At 45.9% G+C, this 22,154-nt stretch overlaps 1 protein-coding gene across 15 annotated transcripts in view; it reads right to left on the reverse strand.

Annotated features, from left to right (window-relative positions):
* MYT1L (myelin transcription factor 1 like) overlaps positions 1 to 22,154 on the reverse strand; it is a 461,092-nt gene that overhangs the window by 55,164 nt on the left and 383,774 nt on the right. For 14 of the 15 annotated variants that reach the window (XM_083178476.1, XM_083178474.1, XM_083178472.1 and 11 more), the window contains 5 exons: positions 17,948 to 18,082; positions 16,789 to 16,879; positions 14,715 to 14,822; positions 12,675 to 12,886; positions 9,814 to 10,064 (listed from right to left, as the gene is read on the reverse strand). In XM_083178476.1, coding sequence (XP_083034602.1) covers positions 9,814 to 10,064; positions 12,675 to 12,886; positions 14,715 to 14,822; positions 16,789 to 16,879; positions 17,948 to 18,082 — 797 coding nt within the window. The remainder of the gene's footprint in view (positions 1 to 9,813; positions 10,065 to 12,674; positions 12,887 to 14,714; positions 14,823 to 16,788; positions 16,880 to 17,947; positions 18,083 to 22,154) is intronic. The other variant, XM_083178477.1, reaches the window with a different exon arrangement.

Below are 22,154 nucleotides of genomic sequence, written 5' to 3' on the forward strand. Positions count from 1 at the left end.
TTTTATGATGCCAAATGTTTTTGTTATAGGTTAAAAATCGTATATCAAGATTTCTGGTGTTTAAATGGATTTCTAAGTTTACATCTGCTGGGGTGCAACTGAATAAAGCTAAGGGATTAGAGTGGTCCTTCACTAACTGGCGGTGTGCACTTATATCCCCCTAATATTGAAAAATATTGAATAATTTTGTGAAGCAAAACAATTTGGGCGAGATTTAATGCCGCCTGAGTTCAGCGGCAGTGTGAGATGTCCCTTTAAAAATACGTCCAACGTTGGCGGACATCTCGCACTGCTGCTGAAGTCAGGTGGCATTAAATCTTGCCCCATGTTTCTCATTATCAAATGAATACAGTAAATAAGGCTTGAATGAGCATTTAAATTAAATTAAAAATGTTAAAATTAATGGAAGGGGTTTTCGTAAGTGAATTTAGGCAGGACTTTCTTACATTTTACACCATATTTATTACTATCTGGACCTACAATCCCCCAAAATATACACATGGACTATCAACTACTAACCTGTATGGTCATAACAGGACTTCCCTTCTTATATATTAGCATTACTAAATAACCTACACAGAGACTCTCTTCTTGGGACTGGCTTACTAACATTGTTGAATTGTCTACCATTGACGCCTCCGATTGAGCCTTGATTTTATTGTCATCTGTATAATTTATGTATGATTGATTTATCCATTTTCATAATTTATGTATTATTAATGTATCCATTTTTTTCATTTAGAATTAAAGTTATTTCCTATTTTTGCGCAGTGCATTTCTTTGTTTATATAACCATAATCATAATCTACAACATAGACATACAGACTTTGCAGGCATCAGTGGTGCTGAGAGGGTGTACTAACTACCCATGCCCAGGTCTGATTAAGGGGCACAGTGGGGCCCCTATTACCTGGCAGCAGTAGCTGCAGCAGCTCTTTTCAACCCAGCACATGCTGTTGTACGCTGGGCTGCAGAAGGGAGGTGCTAAATATAATGTTTCTTTCTGTATTTTATTCTTAGTGCATGGCATGCCTCTCATAATAAGGCCACGTCTCTGAAATGGGCCCAGCAAGGCTCTCTACTGTCCTGGCAGGCATCACCTGCAATTGATTTGATCCCTTGCAGTTGCCTACACATTGATTCCCCTTGGACAGGTCTCTCCTTGCAGGAGCAGACACACTGCTCTTTGTCATTTGATCACTGATATCAGATGCCTCCTCTGTGATAGGCAACCTGACACACTTCCTTACCAGCTATAGAAAATGCATATGACAACAAATCTGGAGACAATGGCAACAACTGAAGGCTCGGAATTCACATGTGACCTTACAGGCGCCTATTTCGCATTACTTTCCTAACCTTTATTATGCAAAATTGAAGATACTGAAAAATCTTTTGCTCTTAACCCTTTAAATTGATTTGAATGGTTTTTGTATAACCAAGTATAAATCAGTTACTAATGTAAATCCAAAATGGAGGAATAATCACTTTTCTGGAGTAGATTAGACAGCAATGAGTGTTACTATTAGATGTATTCCAATATAACAGAGGTTCCAAAAGCGGTCCTCGTGGCCCCCCAATGGTCCAGGTTTAAAGTATAGCCATGGCTCATCACAGATAGTTAAACCAAACTGACTGAGATACTAATTAAGTCACCTGTGTCCAAGCATCGATATACTTAAAACCGAGACTGTTGGGGTGTCATGAGGACCACGTTTGGGCACCTCTGCTCTATAATGTAATAAAGCAAATTATTATAATAATGTAAAAACAATTTGCTGAAGTAACAACCAAAAATATAGTAGGGACCTTGTAGGGAGTAAGTTGTATAATATGTGTTCACTGTTATTAAATTCATTATACTTACATAGGTAAAGTACAGTAAGCAGATTGTAAGAAGCTTTCAAAAAATACTATATCAGTCCAAACTATTGCACTGCCGTTCAGACAATATCAAACTGTTCCCATGCATAGAAAACATACCATACCTTACATACATAAATCCCTAGTAACCATCATGGAGGACACCAAACCTGTACCTAGGCTGACCACATACCTAATAATAGGCCAGTTTCTGGCAGATCCTGAAATGGGCTGGGGGTATTCATAGTGTGTGTGGTGTAATGGATGGGGTGGTGATTGTTGCAGAGAGAGCTTGTCTCATTTGTGCCAGTTTAAATGGGACAACGTTACTATTTGGGCAAAATGAATGTAAATCAACCTACATTACTATATGTAAGTATTTACTAAAGATCATATGGAGACAATTAGACAATGTATTGTAGGTAAAGTTTAATGTACTGTACATATGATTGGTTAGCAAGACAACAATGCGTAATACTGTATTCTCAAAATAAATAACTGATATAATATACTCTTAATATTTTTACACTGCAATTTAGATTTCAGTTTCAACACACCCCACCCAAATTTAACTCTCTCTGCACATGTTACATCTGCCGCCACCTGCAGTGCACATGGTTTTGCCCATTATCCAAACAAATTTGTACTGCGATCAGATCAGAATAAAGGCCTTAGTAGGGTTGCTACGTGTGTAGAGTCCATAACAGTGAGCAGTGCAAGTGTATAGAGAATCTCAGTGGAAGATTTGGTAACTGATCTAACCAGTGCTCTTGATACAATTTCCCAACTTGCTTTTTTCATTCGAGTCCCGTCAAGTTTTATTCCCTGGAGAACTGACCAATAACCGGATTCATCAGAATAATTGTGTAAAGCGCCGTTTGCAGGCCATTCCTGAATGTATATTAGAGGGCAACAATAATGGCAGAGCCTGACCAACCATTAGGCTGCAGCGTTGGTATCCAGTCAATAGGTCGAAAGAGTCTAGGTCAACAAACATTAGGTCAACATAATAAGGCAGGGTTGCCGACCCTCCCGGAATTCCCGGGAGTCTCCCGAAAATCAGGTCCCCCTCCCGGCCCCCCGGAAGGGTGGGCAACCCTCCCGGAATCTGGGGGACCCCCCTGAACCCCCCGAATCGCGGCATGTAAATGCCGCAATCCGCGGGTCTCAGAGGAGGGGGCGGAGCTAAAATGGCACAATCGCGTCATTTTATCCCCGCCCCCTCCATGGATATCAGTCATTTCTACTATTTCCCGTAGTGGGGGCGGGGCTTAATGACGTCACCGTCAAGCCCCGCCCCCGATCGGGTAAGGAAAGTCTCCTCTCCGGGCTTCTCCCGGAGAGGAGCATAAAAAGTCGGCAACACTGTAATAAGGTCGACATAGACAAAAGATACACATAACCAAAAGGTCGACATGGCAATGGTTGACACAAGAAAAGGTTTGTCATTTTTACTTTTGAACACTGTACGATCGGGAACGTGTGTCCAGCACAGTGGTAGCGGAGCTAGACACCTTGCCGGAAGCATGGCGAGCGAAGCAAGGAAGAGATGCGATAATTTGGAGTCCACGTGATAAAATCTACAAATTGATACCAAAAAAACCCCATTAAAAACTTGTGTCAACCATATTTCAACCATTTCTTTATCTAGGTTGACCTTGTTCATTTTAAACATTTGGTGTTGTACTGTTGACTGATGATCTAGATCAGGGGTGGGCAATAAGCGGCCCTCCAGCTGTTGAAAAACTACACATCCCAGCATGCATTGCCTTAGTTTTGCTATTTGGCCATGCTAAAATTGATGCACGGCATGCTGGGATGTGTAGTTTATCAACAGCTGCAGGGCAGCTTATTGCCCACTCCTGATCTAGATACTGTTGACCCTTTATACCATTACTGCAGGATATCAGTAATTGGGGAGAGAGCAAGAGCTCCACACAGTTGAGAACCAGGAATAAAATGAAGACCCGCTTCATTGATTCCATGGAGTATGTGTCATTAAGTCGACAGTGAAAAGGTTGAAAACTATTGGTCAACAGTCCAAAGGTCTACACATGAAATAGGATGAAATGCATTAGGTCATCAAGGTCAAAAGGTCGACAAAAGCAAAAAGTCAACATGAAAAAGGTTGACATGGAAAATGGTCAACCTTTTGACTGTCGACCTAGACACTGTCAGCCTAATGACTGCATATTCCTTCCATATTGGTGGTGACCAAACTGCTCAACTAAAGCGGCTTGTTTGTCAGCCATCCCAAGGTGTAGTGTAGAAGGAAGGAGTCTTCCTCACTTCCTTAGAAGCCATAGCCTACACTCCACAAACATTATTAGATATCCAGATCTACCATGTCTACAACTCTCATTTCCAGCACATGCACTGTATGATTGGTGATTTCCTGAGCCCACATATGCACTGTGCACTGTGATACAGATTTACAGGAAGCACTACAATGATATACAGTAAGTCTAGCCTATGGTGTCCAGAACCCTTGATCAGATCCTGCATAACAGCAGTGCTGTGACTAGGGAGGCCAATCCAGGGAGCGGAATCGGTGGGATCCTGGGATTTGGTCCTAAAAATGCCAGGATTTGGAGTTTTCAATCCCGGGATTTTAGGATTAGACTGTACATTCCCAGTCTAATGCCGGTTTCTATTCTCCTTCTATGGGGGGGGGGGTGTTTAATTCAGAATATCCCCTGTAAATCGAGATCATGACTTTCATCTTTTAACAGTTGGGATTCAAACGTCGGTCTACTGGCTTTTGGAATCCCAACTGTTGGGAGGCCACCCGGCACTCCATTAAAAAACATGTCCTCGGATGCAGCTTACTCCCCCTAGCAGCATTACTTAACTGGACATCCGGAGTAACCTGGGGGTTACTCAGATGCCTAATCTCCAAACAGGTGAGCCAAGTGCTAGGCCACTGGATCCAAAAAGCCAAGAGTGGGCATCTTTTTACGTACATCTGTGGCTTTTGCATAATTTAGCATTTTGTGGGCGGCAGCTATCTACTCTCAGTCATCTGCAACTTTGCAGATCAGCGGTCACGTCTGAATCAGGCCCAAAGAGCCTGATTCATGGTTAGGAAATCAAATTAAAATAATTGAAAGGGGTTTTGAACTGCAGATGATGGTTAGAACTTGTATGTGGCCTGATGTAACTTCTGCCTAATACATTACTTAGCTGTCGGCCTTTCTTCAGAGTATTTCATTAAAGCCTTTATTTCATCTTTATTTCTTATTGTCCTTTGTTGCCACTGGGCACAACACGGATCATCTTACTTTATTACACTGGCCGCAGTTATACTGCTCCTTTCTGTGTCACGTTCAGCATCTCAAATAGCCGACTGCTGGATATATATATATATATATATATATTAAACAGTACTGAAAGCATTGGAAAAAATGCAGTATAGTACCAGTAAATTAAATACATTTATATATAAAAAAAATCCTTTATGGATGATTCTCAATGAAGATTTCACTTAGACCTATATAATAATTTTATAATGTCTGTCTCATCTCCTGAATGCGCGTGCATGCCCAAAGGCTCCACTGTGAGCAAAATTGGACTTACCTAGCACTGCAGGACCCAGTTGGCTACCAGTCAGGTGAGCCTCCAGAGGGAAGGCTGCAGCACAGTTCAAAAATCTAATTTGGGAGCCTCGCCAACTGCCATTCCAAACTGTGACTAACTGGTAGTGGGTGTGGCTCCCCTATTTGAATTTTAGACTGCTGCAGCTCCAACTCTGGAGTTGCCACTGCTACCAGTAGAATGTAGTATGGATGCGTAGGTGGGACTGAGTGGGCCGAACAGAGTCAGAAGAGGGAGTGGGTAAGGTGGTTTGTGTATCAGGAAGGGAGGTCTCGAAAAATGAATGGAGCTGGTGGGGGACAAGCAGTAGTTTGGCTTAAAGGTGAAAGGGTGAAACAAGGGTGCAGGGCAGGCTGAAGTGCCCCATTACTAGTATATAGTAATAGCATGCAAATCTCCTACACTGTCCTTCCTGAAATAATATTGTTTGCTTTTCCCTGCCCTTAAAGCATATCTGCCCTCTACATACAGTTAAACATCCTTGTAGTCGGCTCAATGATTCAGAGTATAACAGTAATTATTGTCTTGGTAATATCTTTATCTCCTAGTGAATAAAAAAAGGCATCCACAACATGGCTGCCCCCATTGTGAGCAGACAACTGAACGGTCTACGCTTACCATTGCAGTTAACATTGTTTTAGACACGGGCATATTAACTCATAACCTACTGTTGATGGCACCAACTCTCCTGCAATGTTTTTGGGGAGATGGCACATGCGCAGAAGATAGCAAAGATTCTGGCACAGTGCTAAAGTCGTTGCTATCACCTGCACCCCTGTAACCAGTAATGGAGAACCGCCATTGAGTCTAATGAAGACCTGATCGCTGCTGAGCGAATTAGCAGTGTCCAGTGTTCAGGAAGATGCTGTCTCGCTAGAGGGAAATCCCACCTTGCAAATGAATGTGCTCACTGTGTGAATGGATGTGTGCAGCTAGCCTAGAGTTCGCAGCTGAGTGAAAATGGCCAAAACCCTTCATTACAGGCTCACCATCCTATGATTTTTCCACTGGGCACCAGTCATCGCAAGCTCGAAGTAGCCAGAGACTCGGCAGGTGAGATGAAAACAGCTATATCCGGCCTGGAGCTGATGTCACACACCCTCCCTTTAAAACTCTTTGGCATGCCAGCGTTTTTCTAGCCACTCCCACTAAACTGCCGGTGACCACCCCCAGATGCCAGCTTCTTGTGAAACACTTTGCAAACGGCTTGCAAAGAAAAAAATAGCAAGATTTCTATGCTAGCCAGCATCGCGCACGCTTAATCTTTCCATCATAAATTAAAAACCCAGTTGAGCCAGATTCAGACACGGATGCAAGTGCTGAATGTTTTACTTATGCGCGTGCATCCAAGTTTCTCTGCTCATGCAACCCTACAGTCAGCGGAAGCACATCAGATCTGCATGAAGATCCGTGAAGTTCTGATACGCATTCCTGGGCAGTGACAACAGGAGACTGGCTTGAGTCGGCAAACACGTCAGGTGGTGTTCCCATGGCATGCATCAAAAGTAGGATTTCCCCTGACCTTGGCAGACAATTCCATTGGACAATCTGTGCAACCATAGGAGTCCGATGTACAGCTATTGTCCATTCGGTGGTGCACCTTTGTGTGCCGCAGGAGGTTAGAGTGGTAGCCACTGACCATCTCAGTAGACACCTCATTGGGTGCTACTGCTTAGAGTCCAACTTTGCATCAGGCCCTATACTTCTAATTTAGTCTGGAATCTATGATACAAGGGCAATAAAGTAGACTGTCGTTTTAATTAAGTGTTGTTGTTTTTTTAAAGTGGACATCAGTTTTAAAAAAGTTTCTTCTCTGTCTGACTCCCAGTTGTCTGTCTTCGCCTGTATCTATTGTGACAAGGAATCAAGATGAAGTCTTAGTATTTATTTTTGGAGCAGTTCGCAGCATACCAGGTACACAGCATAGGCAAGTATAGTTACAGCAAGCAGCATACAGATAATCACAGCATAGATCAAACTCTTCAGAATACTCCAGTGGTCTCTACCGTAGCCCTCACCCCGGCCTATCACTTGGGCTACTATTCCATCATCAAGATCAATGAACTTCTGCCCTGGAAGCACTTTTATTAGGAAGCCACAGGTGCTGCTAATCAGACAACCTTGATCACATTAGTTTTCTTGCTGCTGCTCTAAAACCTGGACTGGATCTTCCACATTACTTTCAATGCTGTCCCTGTCACGCTATGCTGTCATAGAAATCTAATGCCAGAACCATTATCACATACACCGAAACTGCCACTATTGGCTGGAGAAACAAGGAGAGAAGTAGTACTCACAGAAACTTACTGACTTATTATTATTTGTTATTATATGTATTGTTATTTAAAGGTGATCGGGAAATTTTGTGACTTTTTTAAAATTGGAAAGCCTACAAAAGTACTGTTTCACCACATTTCTCTGTTTTCTTCTCACTTCAGATGTTCTGCAGTGGTTTTTTATGTGATTGGACTGTTACTATAGCAGGTAGGGAATGCTAAAACTGTATCAAAGCCTTGTGGGATATGTAGTTTTCCAACAGCCCGAGAGCGGCAGGTTGGCCAGGCCTGTACTACAGCAACTGCAGCCAATCCTATCATGTGCCCAGTACTGCCTGTCAAGCCAGACTATTTTGTTTTTGGGCTTGACATCCTGTCAGAGGCAGACTGGGAGCTAAAAGTAGTTAGTTCTGAAAATTTTTGTAGAAGTGATCCGACATGGGCAGCACCATAGGCATAACCTGCCTTGTAGCCATGGCAGCATCCCTGGACGGCAGAGTTTATGCAGGGATGCCTACCCTCCGCCTCATGGTCCCCTGGGATGGTGGCAAGTCCTCTGCGGGCAAATTACGGGGCCTCCCAAAATTTGCCCTCAGCGGGGATTCCGTGGGGACCCGATGATGCAAATCGTATAATTGTGGCCTGCCCCCACCCCCACTGTGCGTGATTGCAATTGCCCTGCCGCCACACACGACACAGTGTTTTAGCCCTGCCCATTTTGTGGCACATCAGCTAGCCCCGCCCCGTTCTTTCCCTAGCTAGCTGCTCTCTCCTGGAGAGGGAAGTCTAAAAGCAGGCAAGAGTTAATGTACTGCAGAGATGAAATAACAGAATTAATGGGGACAATGCAGTGTAATGAGTGTGGCCAGCTGTCTGTACTGCAGGGCCACATGTCAGCAAACAAAACAAGCCTCTGTGGTATTTTGGCCCACCAGGAAACTTCCCTGTTGACCCATTAGCCAATCCAACATTACATCTAGCAATGAGAGCTCTCTATTCTTCTTGTCTTTGGCAGCAAAGCTCAGATAAAGTTGTGTACAAAAAAGGATAGGTATGGAAGGAGGTTTATTATTGGGAAGGTACTGTACCTTTAGACAAGATATGTGCCCAGTCATATAGGGGGTTATTCAGCCTGGATTGTTTGGCTGCTAACTTGCAGAGCCCTGTATTCAGGTAATCACCACCTAGCCAGAGTGAAATCCCGCCCAAAGCAAGCCTGCAAATTGCTTAGCATGCTCACAAGATGCTTATCATTGAATGATTTTTCCTGTGTGTGTGCATAGGCCAAGGCTTACTTGGTGGCTGTGATAGACACAGTTCGATCAAGGCCAGAGCTGATGTCACATGCCTTCGTCTTAAACAGGGCCATCTTAACGTATTGGCTTAATGGGCAGCTGCTAAGGGCCCCCAATTCTAGTGGCCTTCAAGAAGAGACAGATTGGGCTTTCAGCATTTGTCTCCTGACAAGTATCAGAGCGTCCAATCAGCATTCTTTTCCTGCTTCCCAGCCTGCAACCAGACAGTGAATGGCTGTCAGCTTGCTGATTGGTGGATGGCTGGAGCTATCTACCAATCAGACTGCTGACAACCATTCATTGTATGGAAGCAAGTAGACAGATGATGCAGGACTGCAGGAGGGGCATGTAATGAGTTATTTAAAAAAAAAATCTTGTTAATGGGTGTGTAGGGGCCCCAGTGCATTGCTTTGCCCAGGGCCTACATTAAGGCCCTCCCCTCAAAGGTCCTGGGCAAATCTGTGATTTGCCTGACACTCCCAGAAATTGCTCGGTTACCACCCACAAACAGTTTTCTGTCAATCAAATTGCGTACAACTAGACATTAAAAAAGTAGCAGAATTTGATCACAGGGCGGCCTCGGCGGTGCGTGCTACAATCCGTAAGAATGCGCAGTCTATCGATAATTGCAATTGTGAATAACCCCCATAGTTACTATGCACATCCAAATAAATATGGAGGGGGTGGAATATGTAATAGTTCTGAAGTTACCAACATATAATTAATGTTCTGCAAGGAAAGGAACATGGCAAGGTTACACCAGATGGAATGCATGATTTATTTACCCTGGTGCAGAGGTCTGGAGGTTTGGTAGAGAGGTTCTGTGGCATCTCCCTGCAGCGAGTGGAGAGGTTCAGTATGGCGGTGGCTGCCATGTGCGCAGCTTCCATGTCATGGGAATAATCAAAGCTGCTTTTGCTACACGTACTGCTGGCGCTGCTGCCTCCACCACAACTCATATTGCTACTGCTGCTGCTGGGGGCATAGCTGCTCGTTGTGCTGCTTGTCGGGCTGGAGTTCTTACAGTAGCGTTTAGCTGCAGAGAGAAACGCGCATTTATCAGTTATTCCAAGACAACGCCAATTCTCTACAGGGAACTTCCCACAATGTGGGCTTCTTCCCTCAGATAAAGGTCAATTACAAAGCAAACATCACGTGACATAATCCCACCCAGAATAAAAAATACAGTATACCTGTATATGCAAATAAAAAAAAAAACACCAAAGTTCCGTCACTGAAAAAAAAGGCCCATCTCAGGAGGAAGACAACATCTCCAGGTATGCTGGACATGCCCCTAGAGTGAGGAAAATGGATTCCCACAGGACTACGCCCCCTACAGTCAGGCCCCTCCTTTTTTCAGGCAGCTATATCTCCGGCGCAGTGGGTGGTGCCTAAGCAAAGAGTCACCAGACCTAGTGATGCCTTTTTCCATATATAGACATCTACAAAGTAATAGATGGATATTATAGATGCATTTTAAAATATGCAACCCAACTCCCCAATCTCTCCCCCCCCCCCCCCCTTCAACAGCCCCAAGGTGAACATCCATGTTATTCTTGAACTACTTTAATGTTGATATTATTTTTATATATCGCTTAATTATATGGCACCACATGGGTGTTACATCTGCCTTTTAATATGCAGTTCACCACTAGTGGTCACCAGACATTTCTGGGTTGCAGTTCTTCTTTCTGCCGGAGGGGCCGCTATATAAATCTCATTTGGGATTAGGTGCCTGGTGAGTGAGGCCTAATCATGTAAACTGGGACACCTGCGAGCTGGCCTTTTAACTTAGTTGTCTGATGCCAGCACTCAGGGCTGGTCATTAATCCTCTTCTGGAGGAAGTGTTTGCAGTTCCTGTTTGATACATGTCTGCTTTTGCTTCTGTGTTTCCCCAGCCTGCCATTTTCTATGTTTGGATACCACACCTGCTATAGACTCTGCTGTCCTTGCCTCGCTACCAACCAGCGCTGCTTCAGTTTGTATAAAAGGGTTCTGCAGCGCCTAACAATACATAAATGAGCAAAAAAAGAAAACAACTACTTACATTACAAAACTGTCTGAGGGCTGCACAGGCCAAAAGCCATATAAGAGCCCTATGGCCCTTATTCTAGTTGAATAGGATGGATGCGTATTTCGGACAGGAACCGAGTGTTCTTAGCCCCGCCTACCGTACGGATCTCTAACACCGTCCGAATGTGGTAAGACGCCGACCGAACGGACCGCGAGTGGATTTTTCATGTGAACACCTCCTCCCTCTGTGGGAACCTCCCCCATCCTCCGATGGTCGCCGACCATCGAAGGATGGACCGAGTGGTCAGGCAGCACCGAGTGCTCCAGGGCATTTTTCCGAATGAAAGCAGGGATATGGGCGGGCAGCTGACATCCGGCTATGTCATATGTCCGCCCCCCACACGTGTGTCACGGGCGCATTACCATATGTATGCCCAGTGTTTTCATGGGAACGCTCATGTAACGCGGGGCGTACGCATATGTTAATGATCCCAAACAGCCCTTCAAGCTCCTCCCCACCCCTTGCTTGGATGGTTCCGTATGATCATTTTCTGTACGGAACTCACGCCGTGTTTGTACGTGTGAGGCGTTCGCACATGCGCAGATATGCCTCCGCACATGCGCAAACACCAACCATCGTCCGTCCGTCCGCATTCAGAGCCATCCGACTCAATTAGAGTAAGAGCCTATGTGACGTTTGTTAAAGTAGTGTTAGTGCTAACAGGTTTAAGGTGAGTTTGGCCTATTAGGCATGTGGTTTGTTCCCTTCCTATGAGGGGTGAAGTAGGTGTAGCCAGTAAGGATGGTATATAAGGACAGGTCAGGTAGTGCTTCTTTCTCCAGCCATTTTGGAAGCCCTTCCTGCTCGCCCTGATTTTTCCTTTTATGTTCTTATTCAATTTTGTTGTGATGCTACTTTCATTCTATAGTCCGTTAATAAAAGCCAGATGGGCGGGAAGACGCTATCAGCCAGCAGTCAAAACCTTGTATAAGCGATCATTGTGGGGCACCCCCTTTTAGAAGAAGGGCTGGTCTGTCCTTCCCATGCGGGTGGACAAAGGGCACTCATGTGCGGGTGTGTCCATGCTTTGCCAGAGTAAAGGGTGGGGAGACCCGCAAAATGCAGGTTATGCAGTTAGAAGGTGGTGGTAAGTCCCTTCTTTGTTATCCTGAGTTAAGATCTGGGCTGGCCTTTGTAGCGCCTTTCTTTGCCATCCTCCACAGTTAGTTAAAACCAGGTCATCAAATCAATACATTTCTGTTGACCTTTAAAATCTAGCAGTTGGTGTCTGTGTCATTATTTCATAGTGTTCCGCTATCTTAAAGTATATGTAGATGCGTGTCACAGTAAGATAATGGGCGCCTTAGGGGAATTTAGGACAAGTACATGGTTAATAAATACAGATGCATCAGGGAACAGGACACTGACGTAATTATTAGGGTGGCACAGATATATTGTACAAGAAAAGCACATGAGGAGAGAGGGACCTGCTTGTGAGAGCTTACATTCTAAAGGTCTTGATAAATCAAGACAACATTTATACTGATTATATTTTAAATAAGATATTGAATTGGTTTATTGTATTTTTTCTGTCAAACTAAATACAGAGGTCATAAACGCGTTTCACTTACCATCATATCCTTTCGGAGATATGTCTCTAGACTGCACCTTTGGAGCTATAGCCCTCTTTCCGTACGCATGGTTTTCATAGTTGTTGTATTCAAACGTAGTCTTTGAATATTTCTCTAGTTCCTTGGCCAGGTTGGAGCGAGGTGTGGTCGTTGATACGTTGTTCCTGTAACCATACTGAGGAATTTCTAATTGCTTTACAAAACACATTGGCCTGAAAGAAAAACATGAACTCTTATTGGTTTATCTGAGAACAATGTATGTACCAACGGGGGCATCGTTGTTATTTTGAGGTCCATGCATGAAGCATTGAAAAGAGTGGAGAAACGAGTCAGTGGAGAAGTTGCCCATCTCAACCAATCGGCTTCTATGTATAATTTTATAGAATGCACTTGATAAATGTTACCTCAAAGCTGATTGGTTGACATAGGCAACTTCTCCATTGGGTCAATTCTCCACTCTTTTCACTGCTTCAATAGACCCTTTTGAATGACCAAGGTCAACCACAGTTATTTCCTATATGCTGATGATTATTCATCAGGATCAGTTTAAGATAACACGTTAATGTCACTTTAAATATTTTACATCACGCATTTAATCAACTAGGAAAATACGGCTAAAGGGATGGACACTATGGGTTAAATTCAATGTTTTTTGCATTACAGCGAGCAGTGCTGACTGCTCGCTGTCACAGCTTGCACGGTCAGTATTCAACTGACCCCCTGCACATGTCATTTTCATATCACAGCGACGTGAAAATGGCGTGTGCGGCCGCTAAAACAGCAAGGCTCGCGGTTAAATGTAGTGGGCACCCTGCACTAGCTATGAGCCTCGCTGTTTGGGGGAATCCTCACTGTCATCTGACAGCAAGGGTTCTTCCAGAATGTAGAATAGGGTGAACGGCCGGAGCGGGGGTTAAACAGCGAGGGTCGCTTGTTTTTGGCGATCCCCGCCGTTTAACCCCCTCGCCGGCCGCATTGAATACTGACCTATCTGTTGTGCAAATCCTACACTTTTAATTCCTCAGACACAGAGGATACTGAGCCTTGTTTCTTTAAAGGCACCTTACCTATTGGAAGTATACTGTAGTTCGTTTACATTATATTGGCTTCTTATTTATATTTTTCTGGGATTTTTAACTGTAAAATAGCATTAATGGTGTGTGCAAATATTATTTTATAGGGACAAATTTGAGTACATATTAAAAAAATGTGAGTTGATATTTACTGGGCTTGCTCGGACGTTTTACGAAGTTTATACTATACAGTATACCGTTTATAATATATTAGTCTAATGGAGCTCAGTTCCTTAGTGTTTATCCATTGGTTGCACTTTACATTTAGTAAATGTACTAAAGGTGTGTGACATTTTGAACTACAGGGTCAAATCTCCCACATTTTTCCCCAAAACTGATCACTCCATTTATTAGAATCTGAGTTTATTGTTACAGTTCATTTTAAGAATTTTCACTTTTAGCTACAGATGAAGCGTGCTTCATCTCGCGGGGGTCTGGTGGTTGGATTGTCAACTGCCAGCCCCCGCCAGCCGTCAGAAGGCGACACGCGCACACAGGACACGCACGCGTTACCTTCCAACGGATCTCACCGCCACTCCCCGGCGCTCGACCCCACCTCCCAGCTTCCCCCTAACCCTGCCCATCTCCCTGATGTGGAGAGGGGCTGGGTTCGCATCCCCCGCCGCCCGGTAAATGGGACGCATGTGTGTGTAAGACGATCGTGCGTCCTAGTCAGATGGAGTGCCATCTCACCAGGGGCAATCTGGCCAGCCCCGACGCTGGCTGAGAGGCACTTCATCTGTATCATAAGTAGTTCACATTATTTAGTTAAAAGTGCCCAATATGAACATAAATACTAGGCAGTGAGTAGAAGAACCAGGGTGTTGTATAGTTATATTTCATATAGCATTCCTGTAGCCTACAGATTGTCAGTGTCACCAGTGTTAGGATGAGCACCAGACTGTTACCAAATATCTATGACCAATTTTTCACAAAGACGACCCCACCCCCCCATTCCCCTCCTCACCTTAATACACGATCAGACGCTTGGCTAGATTTTGAGGCATCGCAACTTTGATGTTTTTCTTGGGCTTTTGCTAGTTTTTCTGCCGCAGCAATAGGACAGCCTGAAAGACTACAGCAGAAGAGATATCACTGCACATTCACCATTGCCGGTTATCATCAGTTACACAATCATAGCAGTTGTGCCGTATGTTCCATTGGGTAGTCGTTATTGACCAGGATCCAATAGCCTTTGTCATGCTAACAGAAATCTATTATTTTGGATGGAAATTCAGCTTGGGCCTAAAGCTGGCCATACATCAGAAAGATTGATCTTAAGATCGATTGCGCTCATGATTGTGTACAATTTCCCTTGAAATCCCCGGCAGTCCTTGGTGGTTTTTGGACACACAATCTACACACAATCCATCTTACAATCAGTCATACAATCCATCTGCTGTATGATTGTGTATACAAGATGTTCACACAATCTGCATACAATCCATCATACAATCAGTCATACAATCCATCTGATGATTGATTGTATGATTTGTGTACACAAGATGTGCGCACAATCTGCATACAATCCATCTTACAATCAATTGAGATTGTATTATTGGGTACAATATCTCTCTGATGTATGGCCACCTTTAGTTTTGCGAGGATTTCCCAAAACTACAACCCGCAATGGTAGCATGTGTCCTGGACCCGGCAATGTGGTTCCTATGATCATTCCAAGTAAACCTTTGCTTACGCAGACAGGCTGAAGGCTGCAACCGATGGTTGCTATGGTGATGAACAGCTGCTTTCCTGCCACTATGTAATACTGTCCACGTCACAATCAGGCCACTACGTGCTCTTGCTACTGTTGCTATTAGCAGATAATTAGTTGCCATTTCTGAATATCAGGTGTTCTGTGCCATTATTGCCCATTTTTATGGGCAATAATGGCTATCTATACCAGGGGTCTATCTATACCAGTGGTTCCCAACCCTGGTCCTCAAGTACCCCCAACAGTGCATGTTTTGCAGGTCTCCACACAGAATCACAAGTGCTATAATTAGCTCCACCTGTGGATCTTTTCAAAAGTGCCTGAATAATGAGTGCACCTGCCGGATGATCTGGAAAACGTGCACTGTTGAGCGTACTTGAGGACCAGGGTTGGGAACCACTGATCTATACAAATACAGATACTGATCAATATAGATTATTAAGCATACAATTTGTCAAATAGTACAAAAATAGTAAAATATCTGCAAGAGAACTGTAGGTTTCATTTAATAGGTCTGTTTTCTCCTTATTGAATCGGTATCCACAGTAGGATGGATGAGTGTGACATCAGGTTGATGGGGGTGTGGTCTAGCACCACAACCCTCCTTTTTCATAATTTTGGGGGTGTGCCCAGCGCTCCTCCAGCATCCGGCCAGCCAGCCCTCTGCACTGAATGAGATGCATGGCATCTATTCAGAGCAGTCGTAAGTGCCCATGGAAACCCCAACATGCCCCCCAGCCTGTTGGAAAACAGTGTCCAATTAGCAGGACTCGGAACAGTTGGCAGGTATGCATAATGTATCTGTATTGCCTAATACAACATTAACATGAAATCCATTTAAACTTATTTTGACTTATTCCTATACTGTATAACTGGAAATCTGTAAAAAAAAAAAACCCTAACAGAATTGTAACAGCCGTTGTTTTGACTAAATTGATTGTTGTTCCCGCATCTCCCTACAAACAAATGTCATGCATATTTTCTCACTATTGCTCTTGCTGCGAACAATTTTGGAATTTGCACCGGCAGTCCTTTAAAATCTGACACAACCCAGAAATAATGTATCCTGACTGCGCGCACAAATTGCCTTCTCTGGATAACGTAAAATAGTATATTACCGTCTGTTTGAAGGGCAACAGTCAGGGGGAAAAAAATCCCTAGATCACAATTTTCTTGATCTTGTTATATGACAAACTGAAACTTTTCAGTAGTTTAAGAAAGCATAGTAAGCACCAGCTGTCATCTCTCTAATTCAAGTGGGACCAGCAGAAAGTGCTGCTGTGGTAGAAATGTCCGTCTGTAGCCGTTCCAGAGACACTGCGCCTACCTTCTGTGAGAATTCCTGTTGCTGTTTACATGGCCTCTCCCAGTGCAGCCCGGCGTAGGGCACTTAAGAACATTTTCATGCATGGCGAGAACTTGGCAGGGAGAAAAAAATAAAGCAAAGACAACAGAGGAGTCAGTATAAGTGGAATAAATGAAAGCTTATTAAAATTTGAGTACAAAAGAGATTTCAATTCTACCAACCAATTTTATATATATATTCATTTCCCTGTTAAAATTTTATGTTTTAGTAGAGATAAACTTTGCACTCGGACAAATCATGTTGCACTGCACATGGCTGTTACTACGTGTTAGTGAGTGGTGCGCCGTACCAGCGCAGAGGCTCCATGGGCACGCCATTTCCCACCACAATGCCTGCTACTATTTACTATGCTTATTATTACATTACTAGTTAAAAGCCTGTCAAAATGATGGCTTCGTCCCTAGCTGCTCCTACCTCCAATATCTGTCTTCACAGCTCCCTCTGTCCATATCCAGCAAAATTGAAACAGATCATTTTGCTTTCACTTTCTGTTAAGGAGAAATTTGGTCTGTCAAATGGCCTCTAGTGGTCACTGGTGGTACTTCACCTCAGAGGCAAGGAATTGCTTACCCTCCTACATTCTGCAGGAGACTCCCTGAAATAGCAGCAATCTCCCTCTCTCCCTCATTAGTCTATCAATCTCCCTCATTTCACCTAACCCACATTACACTGTTACATTTTTTGGGAAAAAGTAAAGAGAGATAGATACATTTACATTGAATCATCAGTACCATTTCCCAGCACTTTACCAAGTGTAGTATCTCTTACCAACTGCTTTGGGGCTCATCTACATTTGGATATAAGTAATTTTAATAGATTCCTCTCAGATGTAGCAGTACACACCCACGCTTCTAGGTACAACGTTCACAATCTCTTTTGACAACCTCTCCATATATGGAACTAGACACGCCCTTTAGGTGGAGCATGACACGCCCTCTCAAAGGGCGAGGTGCAAAATTCTACCACCATATAACAAGATGGTGGTGCACTCATGAGTTAGTGGTTTTCAAGCATGTTACAGTGCAGGAACTAATTGTGCAATTGTATTTTTCGAGGCATACCCAATTAGAACTGCATTTAGTTATCTGCTGACACTGTTTCCATATAAGTCATGACTTACTTTCTGGAGGTACCCTATCTTTGTGTGGACAGCCTGATAAACTCCGATGATGAGGGTATAAGCCCGTAACATGACCAGTTCCATCGCAGCCAGGTGTGGGACATTTGCTCTCTTTTTTCTCGCTCCGTGAGGGATCTGCACAAAGAAAAAAAAAGTTATTTCAAAAAAACATATTTCACATATTCTACTCTATACAACTTCTACAAAATATAGGAACGTACGCAAATCAGGGACATAGAAAAATACAGTAGTTTTAGCATCTTGCTTGTACAGGACAGTAGAGTCTGTCATCACTTACCAAAGCTTGGGGCAAAGGTCAGTCCATCTGTACACTGACCTTTGCCCATTTAATGAAAAAGTTATACTGTCATACAGAGAAACATCTAATGGAGTTCAAATTTGAGTTGGTTCAGACCACAGGCCATAATATAAATGAAATAAATGAATATATAATCTCCATATAACTTTATTGAGAATCATAATCCACATGGCCTCACCTACATCTAGTTGTTTCCTTGTTGGTACAGTATGTGAATCTTCAGTAAAATAAATACTATTCCTCTCTCCAAATATAGGGTATACTTTAACAAAGGAACCATCTACTGTTTGCTACCTGTAATGCTGTTCAATATGGCTCACAAGACCTTAGCACAGAAATACACACTATTGGGAGAATGGCTGCATACTGTAGCTTTTGTAATAAATAATATGCCTGCAAAATCTTTGTCAGATCATCTCTTGCCCTTCTATTGAATATGTGTTACACTATGAGGGAAATGCATTGGCAGGGGCCAGCTGAAGAGATGTGGCCAACCATTGGGTGGGTGTGGTTATCAATGAGTGGGGCGTGGTTATCCCACAAAGAACACTGCACAATTAGTATAATTAATTCTAACTGTGCCACCTTTAGTCTAATAATAATAACAATAATAATAATGATAATAACCAGTGGCAGCATTAGTAGAGTAATAATTAAGAAAACCGATGGCTGAATAAGCTGGAGGTAACATAAACTACCGAAGGAGTCTGAGATGCCTGCACTTTGGTTGTGGTTTATGTTTAGGCTATGATGCTGCAGCTATAGCCAATTAGGGAGTAGGGAGGAGTTTCCTGTTGTAGGAATAGCCAGAGGTCAGGTGATCTGCACTCTGGTCCGGTTTTCCAAGGAGCAGGTTGGTTTCAGACTCTCTCCTGTACTTATTCCTCTGTCATCCTCATTTATTCCTTTCTACTGTCAAAGCTACTTCTCTCCCTCTGCCTTATCCACATATCTCTTTCTCTCCTGTCAGGCTGCTCCTTGGGGGATTTTGTGCCAGATAGTGTAGCGCTGCTGCTGCCAGGCCTAGCATGCCGCGCCCGCGGAGAAACATCCACCCTCCCTCCCGTTTTGCACAGCCCGGCTCCCCCTCTGCTCCCCCAGCGGCTAGCGTCACGCAGACCGGGCGGGGAGGCAGAGCGGCGGCGAGAGCGGGTACACAGCGGCGGGGCGCGAGGTCCGCGTCATCGGCTGATGACGCGGTGGCGCGCGGTGCTAGGCCGCAAGCCGATAGAGCGAGTAGCGCTCCCGCCCGGGGTAGCGGAGGCACCCCAGGCGGAGGTAGTCAGCGGGGCAGGCGCACGCGGTCTCAGGGTCCCGCAGCAGCAGGCACAGGTGCATCCGCGCCTATCCAAGATGGCCGCCGGACGCGAGCTGCGGGTCCTGGGACACAGCACAGGGGTTCTCCTGCTCAGCCAGCCCGGCCTACGTTGCCCACACAGGGCCACCCCTCCACGGGGTCCCCCATGACTCCCTTGAGGAGGGCAATGAGTGGGTGGCTCTCTAGGGCGCGCTTGCTATCCCAGCGCGTCAGGCTATCACAGGCAGCGCAGGCTATTTCAGCCACGGCTGCAGAGACAGTGTCCCCTGGAGTTGCGCAAGCACCCTCCACAGAGGTAGATATGGCAGTGGTGCGGCAGCTGGTAGCGATGCTGACGCCGGGGGCGGGTCAGCAACCTGTACAGTCAGGGCCTGGGAATCTAGCTACTACTGTCCTCCCTTCTGTTCCTTCTAACCGGGACCCTGCGGCACACGTGCTGGCAGCTCTGGGCACGCCTTTCGCGAGTATGGCTTCCACACCGCCGAGGGACGCAGTCGTGCCGACACCAACGCAACACCAGGCAGAAGGGGCCATTGCCGGGCCATCAGAGGTGGCTGGTCCCTCCGGAACAGCAGGTGCGGCTGCAGCGGGAGCTGTGTCAGGTGGGTCAGCCAGAGCACGCAAGAAGCGCAGGCGCAGGTATTCCCGTACATCCTCCTCCTCGGGGTCAGAGTCCGTGACCTCCGGCGAGGAGGGGGGACGCAGATCCAGGCACAGGCGCAGACGCTCTAGGAGACACCGGAGGCGCTCGCAGTCCTCCAGTGGCGACTCGGGCTCCCCGTTGTTTCCTAGGGGGCAGGTGGTCCACTGCGAGAATACGGCAGTACTAAGAGGCCTCAGGCGCAGCGTAAGGGATAGGATAAGGGAGGGCAGATATGTCAGCTTCTTTACAATGACTGCGCAGGATGAAAAGGATTATCGCGAGGCAAAGCGTAAAGGGGGGATTGGCGAGGCGGCCTACTGCACGTATCAGAGATGGCAAGTGGGACTGTTTATGTTTGCCGCATGCTACTTGGAGACCAGACCCCAGGAGCATATGAATGTCATTAGATACATCCATATGATGCACGCCATGTATATGGACGACGGCGAGAACGTCTGGCGGGCTTATGACGAGCAATTCCGACGGAAGCAGTCGGGTTGTGAGATCATGGCCCTTGGCGCTAAGGATGTCGAGGTATGGATGGGTAAGAAACCGTCGGTTTCGACCTCCGCCGCCCCGGCTCCGGTGGTGTCAACACCTGCGTCAGCCCCACGCAGGGCCCCCTCGTCCTTTCGCGGGGGCTCTGGAGGGGGGCAGTCGGCGGGCAGATGCTTTGCTTACAACGGGGCAGGATGTGCAGCGGGTTCCCGCTGTAAGTTTCGTCACCAATGCTCAAAGTGCTGGGGAGGACACCCGGTTAAGGAGTGCACGCGTGGCAAGCAGGCTGGGGGGGCACCCAGGCAAAATGCCGGGGCCAACCCAGCCCCTGCTCCCCCTCAGTAAGGCCCCGTCTCCCGTGAGGGGCGACCGCCTAGCCAGCTGGCTGGGGCGTTACCCCCTACGGGATGAAGCGCAGTTTCTGGCCGCGGGTTTCTCGGAAGGATTCCTCCTCCCCATTCAGGGGGAGGTGGCGTCCGGGTCCCCGAGAAACCTGAAGTCAGCAATCGACATGCCTCAAGTCGTCCTGGAGAAGGTCGAGAAGGAGGTAAAATTGGGCAGGATGGTGGGTCCATTTCCTGAACCTCCGGTTCAGGGTTTGGTACTGTCACCTATCGGAGTAGTCCCCAAGAAAGAGACAGGCAAGTTTCGCCTGATACAGCATCTGTCCCACCCACCTGGATTGTCTGTAAATGATGCAATTCCTATGGAATTGTGTCACGTGCGGTACCAATCCTTCGAGGAGGCTTTAGCTATTGTGCGCGGCTTCGGGGGGCGGGCCCTGCTAGGCAAGGTGGACATCGAGTCGGCATTCCGACTGCTGCCCCTGCACCCGGACTCCTTTCGGTTCATGGGATTTAGGCTGCCTTCAGGTTATTATGTAGACCGTTGCCTGCCTATGGGCTGCTCGGTGTCCTGCGCCTACTTCGAGTGTTTTAGCAGCTTCCTGCATTGGTGCGTCACGGAGTATACGGGCGAGCCGGGGGTCGCCCATTATTTGGACGACTTCCTGTGCGTAGGCCCGGCTGATTCCCCGCGTTGCGGGGCTCTCCTGAACGCAATGCAGCAGCTGTTCTTACATTTCGGAGTCCCAGTCGCGGAGGGCAAGACAGAGGGGCCGACGGAGTGCCTTTCATTCTTGGGCATTGAGATTGACACGCGGGCCGGGTGCTGCAGGTTGCCCCTTGATAAGCTTGCACGGCTGCAAGGGGCGATCTCCCAGTCCCTGGCCTCCGGCAAACTCCGGGTACGCCAGCTACAGTCCCTACTGGGCCTGTTTCACTTCTCCTGCAGGGTTATCCCCATGGGGAGGGTGTTCTGTCGGAAACTGGAACTGGCCATGGCAGGTCCAAATAGGCCCCAATTCTTTGTCCGCCTGAATGCGGAGCTCAAAAGGGATCTCAGAGTCTGGGATGTTTTCCTCCGCGAC

This window comes from Crinia signifera, chromosome 3 (genome assembly GCF_055691185.1).
Source record: "Crinia signifera chromosome 3, ASM5569118v1, whole genome shotgun sequence".
Classification (NCBI taxonomy): domain Eukaryota; kingdom Metazoa; phylum Chordata; class Amphibia; order Anura; family Myobatrachidae; genus Crinia; species Crinia signifera.